The following is a 10,526-nucleotide window of genomic DNA, read 5'->3' as shown; positions in this document are numbered from 1 at the left end:
AATGTTGTAGTTCTGAAACGTCGCAGTTCTAAAATGTCGCAGTTCTGAAACGTCGTGGTTCTAAAATGTCGCGGTTCTGAAACGTCGCGGTTCTGAAATGTCGCAGTTCTAAAATGTCGCAGTTCTGAAACGTCGCGGTCCTAAAACGTCGCAGTTCTAAAATGTCGTGGTTCTAAAATGCCGTGGTTCTGAAACGTCGCGGTTCTGAAATGTCGCAGTTCTAAAATGTTGTAGTTCTGAAACGTCGCAGTTCTAAAATGTCGCAGTTCTGAAACGTCGCAGTTCTAAAATGCCGTGGTTCTGAAACGTCGCGGTTCTGAAATGTCGCAGTTCTAAAATGTTGTAGTTCTGAAACGTCGCAGTTCTAAAATGTCGCAGTTCTGAAACGTCGCAGTTCTAAAACGTCGCGGTTCTGAAATGTCGCAGTTCTAAAATGTCGCGGAAGCTTAGGAAAGCGTTGGGATCCTAGTTCCTAGATTCTGAATCCCAGAGATTCCAGAGATCCTAGCTCCTAGATCCCAGCTCTTCTGGATCCTAGCATCCTAGCTTTCAGAGATCCTGGATCCTAGAGATCCTAGATCCCTTGGTTCCCAGGTTATATGATCTTGCGCGCCCTTGAAAATCGATAGATACCAGAGATGCTAAAAGTATCCAATACCCAATAAACCGCTCTACAGTACTCTATACCTACACACAACGCCCAAAAAGTACCGTAATCCATAGAACCCAGTTCCGGAGAGGTCTAAATTCGTTGGCCAAAAAGTACCGTAATCTCTAGATCCCAAAGATCCCAGGCCGAAACGTTCAAGAAGTACCGTAATCTCTCAAAAAGCACCAAGAAGAAAGAGATTCGAAGAGCCTAGAGCCCCAGATCCTTCAAGGAGCCTCAAGACCCAAGATCATATATCCCAAAAGTACCGTAACCTCTCAAAAAGCCTTAAAAAGTACCGTATTCCTACCTGAATATCCACTCGATCCCTGTATTTCTCCGTGTCTCCTCGATTCCAATCCTTCTGCTTCTCATCGAACACGTCGAACTTCTCCAGAAGCGATTTGGTGGCGTTGTTCAGCGTCTTACGCGGCTCCTTGTTCTGTTTCACTGCAAAAAACCGGATTTTCAAATTTTCAATTTCAGAGCCTATACTATTTCTAGCCTATTTTTAGCTCAATTTCAGCCTATTTAAATCCCATTTTCAGCTAATTTCAAGCCTATTTTTAAAGCTTATTTTTAGCTTATTTTAGCTTATTTTCAGCCTATTTTTAAAGCTTATTTCTAACTCATTTTCAGCCAAATTCCGACCATTTTCAGCCCATTTTTCAGACTACTTTTAGCCAATTTTCAGCTCATTTTCAGTTAATTTCAGAGCCTATTTCGGACTATTTCCAGTCCATTCTAACCCTTTTTTGGCCTGTTTCTAGACTATTTTAAGCCTGTTTTAGGCTCATTTTCAGCCAAATTCCAACCCCGAAAAAAACTCACAAAAAATAAACTCGACGGCCCAGTGCAACGCGGTGCACAGTGCTCCAACCCGCGGGAATTCCGGAATACCCTGCGTCTCTTCATACTCGTCCCTCTCTGTGAGCATTTGTACTTGATCCAGCAGTGATCCAATCATTTCACGATACAGTATACCTCGTTTATCGTACATTCTCACCGTGTCATCGTCGTTTTCCTCTAGAATCTCTTTTCCCAGTGCGATACGGATTTGAGCAGCTACGGCGTCGCTGGAGACGTATTGGCGGGCCTGAAAGTTCAAATTTTAGCTCAAAAATCCTGAAAAATGATTCAAAAATCCTGAAAAATGGTCCAAAAATCATGAAAAATGGTCCAAAAATCATGAAAAATGGTCCAAAAATCATGAAAAATGGTCCAAAAATCCTGAAAAATGGTCCAAAAATCATGAAAAATGGTCCAAAAATCATGAAAAATGGTCCAAAAATCCTGAAAAATGGTCCAAAAATCCTGAAAAATGGTCCGTTTTTCATGATTTTTAGGTCATTTTCGGACCATTTTCATGATTTCTCATAATTTTTGGACCATTTTTCGTGATTTTCGCATCTTTTTTAATAACGTTTAAAGTCGTTTTTCATGATTTTTGGACTCAAAAACCATGAAAAATGGTCCAAAATTGTTAAAAATCGTGGAAAGTGACCCAAATTGGCTCAAAATGCTCATTGTTCCGTCATTTTTTTAGCTCCAAAGCCACAAAAATCATGATTTTCAGCTCCTGTTTCAGCGATGTTCAACCATTCCAAGCTGAAAATGGCTGGAAATAGAGCATTTGAGCCATTTTTCATGATTTTCGAGTCATTTTTCATGATTTTTAGACCATTTTCCAAAATTTTCCACCCATTTACCTTCAAAATTTTGGCGAAAAGCACGAGTTGAAGCACTGGATACGGTATCGACGGATTTTTGATATTCGTCGAGACGCTGCCGCCGCCATCCTGCTGATTCAACGATTCGACGAGACTGTCGATCATCTTCCAAATGAACGTCTGAAAACAACAAACAAATCTACAGTAATCTAATAAAGCTACAGTAACCCGAAAAGTTAGAAAAACGTCAAAAATCACTGAAATCGCCAAAAAATCGCTAACTATGGTAACTACGGTACTTGTGGAAACTATGGTATTATGGCATGGGATATGGGGTACTATGGTAACCATGGTAACCATGGTAACTATGGTACTATGGCTCGCTATATAGCTCATTTTGAAGCTAAAAAGGCTAAATTTCAAGTTTAAAGATCGCGTTTTCTTGTAAAATTCTAGCTGAAAATCTGGAATTTTTGGGAATTTTCAGCCAATTTTCAGTCAAAAACTCACCCTACACGAGGCCAACCCATCAATATCCTTTTTCTCGACTCGATACTTATCCAGAAGCGCCTTGAAGCTCTCGCGAGCTTCATCAGACAACCCTTGCAGTCTGAGCAGCTCCGATTGCTCAGCCACAGCCCGCTCGAACCACTGTGTCATTTTTAGTGTTGCATGGAGGGACATCGCTTGAATCACATAATCATTTCCCGTTTTATAGAGATTTATGTCGGCTTTTGTTAGCTGTTGCAGTGAGAGCACCGTTTTTTGCTGGAAAAAAATGGGGGGTTTTTTTAGAGCTGAAAATGGCTGAAATCGAACTGAAAATCGTATTTTTCAGCTTTAATGGGGTAACAGTATGGGGTAACAGGGGAGATTATGGCAACTATGGTAACTATGGTACTTGTGGAAACTATGGTACTAAGGTATCAATTTTTCTTAAAGGGCACTATAGTTACTATAGTTGTCTTATTTACCATAGTGACATGGTGCCATAGTTACCATAGTTCCCCGTATCCCATACCGTAGTATCATAGTTCCCGCAAGTACCATAGCTACCCTATTGCTTGTGGAAACTATGGTACTATGGTATGGGATATGGGGTACTATGGTAACTATGGCAACTATGGTAAATATAGTGCATATATGGTAACTATGGTAGCTATCATGCTATGGTTCTTGTGGTAACTACTGTGACCATTATAACTATGGTACTATTGCATGAGATATGAAGTGATATGGTAACTATGGTAGTGTGGTAGCTATGGTAACTATGACACTATGGCGACTATGGTAGCTATGGCACTTGTTGAAACCATGGTACTATGGTAACTATTGTAAGCTGTGGTAGTATGGTAGATATGGTACTTTTGGATACTATGTTATGGGATATGGGGTACTATGGTACTATGGTAACTATGGTAACTATGGTCTCACCTTAATCTTGAAATACTCGAAACCCGGAGCGTTTTCAATGTCCTTGGCGTTCATCTCGACGGTTGCCAACAGGTACTTCATCATTGAATCGTCCCTCGTCACCGTCGTCGTTGACGTCTTCAGCACCTCCTGATGACGTCGATTCAGAAGGAATCGAAGGATTCGCATTCCGACGGCTACCGTAGTCGGTTCGGTGTATGCGGGAGTTTCGGGGAAATTCGGTAGGGATTGTTTGAAGATGTCCCGTTGAATCCATTCGGAAATCACGTGTTCCGTCGTGGTGAAGCAACCGGACTGCAAGGAAATTAAGGATGAGCAATGGGGTCTAACGAGTTCAGAAGGAGGTTTTTTGAGCCAATATTTTTGGCTGAGCAATCATTTGTGGACCAAAAAAAAAGATATTCGCTTCTGATTGCTCAGCTTTGGTACCTGTGAAAACTATGGTACTATGGTATCGGATATAGGGTGTAGGGTATTATGGCAACTATAGTAGCTATGGTACTCGTGATAACTATGGTAACTATGGTACCATGGTATGGGATATAGGGTACTATGATAACTATGGTAATTATGGCAACTATGGTAACTATGATAGCTATGGTAACTATGGTAACTATGGCACTATGGTTACTGGTACCCATGCAATTTTTTACTCCAGAATACGGTATTCTAGATCTACAGTAACCCGAAAATCAGCAGTAATCCAAAATCTACAGTAATCCATGAGCACACGCTAATGAAATCGCTTCTGATTGCTCCGCTTCCGATTCCAACCGATTTCAGACAGAATTTTTCGGTTTTTTCAAGCCAAAAAGTGGCCAAAGAGTGCAAAATCTTAAGCTGAGCAATCCAAAAAGCCTGCAGAAGTCAAATTAGGAATCGATTACAGCGATTTCGAGACGATTTTTGGATCATTTTTAATCTAATTCTGAAGGTTCTGAGCACCTATGGAAACTATGGTACTATGGCATGGGATATGGGGTACTATGGCAACTATGATAGCTATGGTAACTATGGTAGCCATGGTACTCGTGATAACTATGGTAACTATGGTCGATATGGTAACTATGACACTATGGTAACTATGGTAGCTATGGTAACTATGGCACTATGGTATGGGATATGGGGTACTATGATAACTATGGTGACTTTGGTAACTATGGCAACTATGGTAACTATGGCGCTGTGTCACTATGGTAACTATGGTATCTATGGCAACTATGGTGACTATGGTGACTATGGTAACTATGGTACTCGTAGCGTTTTTCAACGATTTTCAAGCTCAGGTGGGTTCATTTTCCGCTATTTTCAGCCCATTTTCCACCCACCGAGTGCAAAAACTTGACTCCCAACATCTCCAACATCGGTTGTGTCCAATCCATAACCGTATAGTCATCAATCTCACTGAAAATGTGCAAATCCTCGGCCATCACATTGCCGAACATGTCGATTGGCTCCAAATCGATATACTCATCAATTTGGTACTCGTTCCGCTTCACTCGACAATCCAAATTCTGCATTTTCCGCTCGTATTCCACCCAATTCGCCTCTTCCGATTGGCACTGCTTATGGAGGATTTCCAGCGCTTGGTACGCGTCGAACGACCATCTCTCCATTTCAGACGATTCGTGTTGAATTGGATCGAGGTTCGTCTGGTTTTGCTGGAGAAAATCCCAATTTTTAGGTGTTTTAAGTGTGATTTTAGTCATTTTTGAGCCTATTTCAAGCCATTTTAAGCAAGTTTGACTAGATATATATATATATATATATATATATATATATATATATATATATATATATATATATATATGATCATTTTCAGCCAGGACGAGCAATTCTGTTCAAGAATTGACTTTCTAGCTCTTCTAGGAGCCGAGATATAACCATTTGGAGTTGAGGAACACCCTGATAGTATATTCAAAGGCTAGAGACGCCAGACGACGAGACACTCTGCGTCTCTAGCCTCCTGAAACTTCAAATGACTGTATCTCAGCTTCTAGATGAGCTAGAAAAGTGAAAATGAGACAGAAATGTGAAAATTTTCAAAGAGAATGTTTTGAAACTAAACGATTTCAAAAAATGTCAATTCTGAGATTGGGTTGAGGTTGGTTTGGTTTTGCTGGAGAAAATCCCCACTTTTGGGTGTTTTGGGTGTGATTTTAAGCATTTTCTGATCGTTTTCAGCCGGGTTGACTAGAAATTTTGGTCATTTTCAGCCAAGACTATCCAGCAACCAACTTTCTAGCTCACCTAGAAGCCGAGATAGAGCCATTTGAAGTTTCAGAGGCTAGAGACGCCAGACGACGAGACACACTGCGTCTCTAGCTTCCTGTGACTTCAAATTACCGTACCTTGGCTCCTAGAAGCGCTAGAAATGGCCTTTTTTGAGCAGAAATGAAGGGAAATTTGTCTATTTTCAGGATCATCAACAGGAAATCTAAAATTCGGAAAAAAAGTTCAAATAGTGCCGAAACGGATCAACGGCGGACCACCGCTATTTGGACCTATTTCTATGTGATTTTCGATTGTTTTTCGCTACTTTTCGGTCTATTTTCCATGAGTTCTGGCGACATTTTTCGATAATTGGAATCCATTTTTTTAAGGATTTCCAAGCAATTTCCAGCCAAAACAATCCAACAACTCACCGATAGAAACACCTCCATTCCTTGTCCGCCTGGATCTCCGATTCTTGGAATTTTGATATCCCAGTACTCATTGAAAAGGTGCTGGCGATTTTGTTTCTTGTCGACTGGCTCAATGAAACCGAATCTGTACTCCATTGACCCCTGGAAAATCGATTTTCGACATTTTTAGGTAATTTTTAGCTTGAAATTTGTGAAAAATGACCCAAAAATCGATTTACAGACGAATTTTCAGTCAAAATTTATCATTTTTCATATTTTCGGACCATTTTCAGCTGAAAAATATCGAAAAACCGTGGTTTTTCGGCTTTAAATGACATCGAAAACCCATAAAGATCGATTTTTATGGTTTTGAACCAATTTCTCGGTCTATTCGAGTAATTTTCCATGATTTTTAGTGAACTTTTGGGGACTTTTGGAGCTATTTTGGACGATTTTTAATCATTTTTCGGTTAATTTTTTTGATTTTTGGACCATTTTTCATGATTTTAGGACCATTTTTCATGATTTTTGGACCATTTTTCATGATTTTTGGACCATTTTTCATGATTTTTGTGATATTTTTCATGATTTTTGGACCATTTTTCATGATTTTTGGACCATTTTTCATGATTTTTGGACCATTTTTCATAATTTTTGAGCCAATTTTCATGATTTTTGAGCCAATTTTCATGATTTTTGAGCCAATTTTCATGATTTTTGGGTCATTTTCTATAATTTTTGGATCATTTTTCTCACCTGAACATTGGCTAAAGCAACCGGTGTCAATCCACAATGCATAATCCACTTCAAGAATCGCAGATAAACGATGAAATAGAATAGCTTGAATTGCGGCATATCGGCGATTCGATTCGCATGTGATTGCATACCTAGAATTTGGATTTTTTCGATTAAAACGACTGAAAATGGAGCATTTTGAGCCCATTTTAAACCATTTTTACTTACCGCCCGTCGCCAAATTCCGAATCGTATTCAGACATTTGTAGAAGACGTCTCGTAGTCCTTCAAACGAATAGACATTCGAATCGTACTGTAGATAGTCTAGTTGACTCCACCAAACCATTGGATCGTGTGGAAATTCATGGAGCAGCGAGCGGTAGGCTCTGCGAAACATTGAATATTGGGATTTTGGGGAATTTGTAGGATAAAAAACCATTTTGTTCTTTTACAACAATTTTCGGGTCATTTTTCAGCAGCAAAAACACTGATGTATTTTCAGTCAACTTTTCGAGCGCGTTCGGTCAATTTTTAGTCAATTTTAATACTTTTGAAGCCATTTTTTCAGACAGAAGAACCACACCAGTAGCCTAGGAAGACAAAAATGACCATTTTTAGGTCATTTTCCATGGATTTTTAACCGGAAATAGCATATTTTCAGTCAAAAATAGCATTTTTTTAAAGCCTTTTTTAGCCCGAGCAGCAGCAAGCGAATTTTTAGAGCCGTGTAGGATTACTTTTCTAGGCTATTAAGAGAGCAATTTCGGATCATTCGAACCCATATTTAAAGGTAATTTCAGCCAAAAAACGTCTGGCTAGCTGGCTTAGGATCCGACACCACGTGGCCGAGGAACACAGAAATGCCGATTTTTTTTGGCTATTTTGACTATTTAGGGATATTTTGAACCATTTCAAACGACTTGTGAAGTCAGTTTTCAGTCAATATCAGTCGAAAAACGTCTGAAAAGTTCAAAAAATTCAACGAAATGGCAGTTTTTAGTCGGTTTAGAGCAACTTTTAGGCTGTTTTTGTTTTTTTTTGGGCAAATTTAAAACCATTTTTCATAAATTTTCAGCTAAAAAAGACTCAAAACTCAAAACAAAAGAAGCTGCTGGATGGCCCTAAGAAATCAGAAATGACCATAAAATAATTTGGGCTTCTTTTATCGATTTTTGGGTCATTTTTCAGCAATTTTCAGTCAGAAATTGCATGGCCTAGGATCCGACAAGTGGTCTAGGAATCAGAAAATGACTATTTTTAGGTTGTTCTGACCAATTTTGGGCCGTTTTTAACGATTTTTGGGTCATTTTTCAGCACTTTTCAGTCAGAAATTGCATGGCCTAGGATCCGACAAGTGGTCTAGGAATCAAAAAATGACTATTTTTAGGTTGTTCTGACCAATTTTGGGCCGTTTTTAACGATTTTTGGGTCATTTTTCAGCAATTTTCCGCCTAAATACTCACTTTGCAATCTCATCTAGCGGTCGTTCGGCTTTCCGCATCAGCTCAACTTCGATAATTCTCAAAATCGAACTTCTCGCATTGAACTTTCGCATTTTCTCGACATAAGTCAATTGTCGTTCAGCCAAATCTTGAAAATTCGGAATCGAATGGGACGCTTCCAGCACTGCCAGCTCGTTCTCTTTTCGGATCAGATTGATCAGCGATTCAACGTCCATCTTATTTTCGGTGACTCGTTTTCGCAGATTCCCAATTTCCTCTCGCATCTCGTTATGTTGGAATTCGGCAACCGTGACTTCAGAGTTTATCTGAAATTTTTGAGGCTTAAAATCATCGAAAATTGTCTGAAATAGACTAAAAATTGTCTAAATGGAGTGGGAAATGACTCAAAAATGTCTAAAAGTGGTCTAAAAATCATGAAATTGGCTCAAAATGCTGCAATTTTCAGCCATTTCAAGCCAAGAATGAACGGAAATAGTGCATTTTTGGACATTTTTGACAATTTTTAGGCCATTTTTCAAAATTTTCGAGTCATTTTTGACGAATTTCGGACACTTTCTTTCAGATTTTCAGCTCATTGTCATGATTTTCCGCAATTTCGAGCAATTTTTTAACGATTTTACCTTGTTTTTGGGTTAAAAAAATGTCAAAAATTAGAGTCAAAATCCATGATTTTCCAGTTTTTCTAAGCCGTCTTCGTTCAAAAATCATGAAAAATGGTCCAAAAATCATAGAAAAGGCGATTTTCAGGTCTAAAATTTTCGACTTTCGGGACAAAATCCCCGATTTTCAGCAATTTTTGTTCGATAATTATGAAAAATGACTCAAAAATTGTCAGTTTTCAGTGATTTCAGCTAAGTTTTAGCCTATTTTTGACTGTTTTAACTTGAAAAATCATGATTTTTGGCTCTTTTTCACAATTTTTCAAGTCAAAAAATCGAATTTTTAGGTCGAAATTCATGATTTTTAGGTGCAAATTCTTGATTTTTAGGTCGAAATTCATGATTTTTAGGTCGAAATTCATGATTTTCAGGTCGAAATTCATGTTTTTTAGGTGCAAATTCTTGATTTTTAGGTCGAAATTCATGATTTTTAGGTCGAAATTCATGATTTTTAGGTGCAAATTCTTGATTTTTAGGTCGAAATTCATGTTTTTTAGGTCGAAATCCACGGTATTCAGGTCGAAATTCATGATTTTTAGGTCGAAATTCATGATTTTTAGGTGCAAATTCTTGATTTTTAGGTCGAAATTCATGTTTTTTAGGTCGAAATCCACGGTTTTCAGGTCGAAATTCATGATTTTTAGGTCGAAATCCACGGTTTTCAGGCCAAAATTCATGATTTTTAGGTCGAAATTCATGATTTTTAGGTGCAAATTCTTGATTTTTAGGTCGAAATTCATGTTTTTTAGGTGCAAATTCTAGATTTTTAGGTCGAAATTCATGTTTTTTAGGTCGAAATCCACGGTTTTCAGGTCGAAATTCATGATTTTTAGGTCGAAATCCACGGTATTCAGGTCGAAATTCATGATTTTTAGGTCGAAATTCATGATTTTTAGGTGCAAATTCTTGATTTTTAGGTCGAAATTCATGTTTTTTAGGTCGAAATCCACGGTATTCAGGTCGAAATTCATGATTTTTAGGTCGAAATTCATGATTTTTAGGTGCAAATTCTTGATTTTTAGGTCGAAATTCATGTTTTTTAGGTCGAAATCCACGGTTTTCAGGTCGAAATTCATGATTTTTAGGTCGAAATCCACGGTTTTCAGGCCAAAATTCATGATTTTTAGGTCGAAATTCATGATTTTTAGGTGCAAATTCTTGATTTTTAGGTCGAAATTCATGTTTTTTAGGTCGAAATCCACGGTATTCAGGTCGAAATTCATGATTTTTAGGTCGAAATTCATGATTTTTAGGTGCAAATTCTTGATTTTTAGGTCGAAATTCATGTTTTT

At 38.3% G+C, this 10,526-nt stretch overlaps 1 protein-coding gene across 1 annotated transcript in view; it reads right to left on the bottom strand.

The window, feature by feature from the left end:
* The window catches only part of Cbr-nrde-2, a gene marked incomplete at both ends in the record, with an annotated part of 14,672 nt that extends 5,834 nt beyond the window's left edge, over positions 1-8,838 (bottom strand). The window contains 10 exons of the mRNA XM_045241720.1: positions 960-1,099; positions 1,481-1,745; positions 2,359-2,499; positions 2,830-3,087; positions 3,754-4,047; positions 5,082-5,414; positions 6,399-6,539; positions 7,134-7,264; positions 7,341-7,498; positions 8,576-8,838. Of these exons, the coding sequence (XP_045100863.1) occupies positions 960-1,099; positions 1,481-1,745; positions 2,359-2,499; positions 2,830-3,087; positions 3,754-4,047; positions 5,082-5,414; positions 6,399-6,539; positions 7,134-7,264; positions 7,341-7,498; positions 8,576-8,838 (2,124 nt within the window). The remainder of the gene's footprint in view (positions 1-959; positions 1,100-1,480; positions 1,746-2,358; positions 2,500-2,829; positions 3,088-3,753; positions 4,048-5,081; positions 5,415-6,398; positions 6,540-7,133; positions 7,265-7,340; positions 7,499-8,575) is intronic.
* Positions 8,839-10,526: the final 1,688 nt, after the last annotated feature.

The sequence above is a fragment of the Caenorhabditis briggsae genome (genome assembly GCF_000004555.2).
Source record: "Caenorhabditis briggsae complete genome, chrII, whole genome shotgun sequence".
Taxonomy (NCBI): Eukaryota; Metazoa; Nematoda; class Chromadorea; order Rhabditida; family Rhabditidae; genus Caenorhabditis; species Caenorhabditis briggsae.
This window is presented reverse-complemented; position numbering and strand designations above follow the sequence as displayed.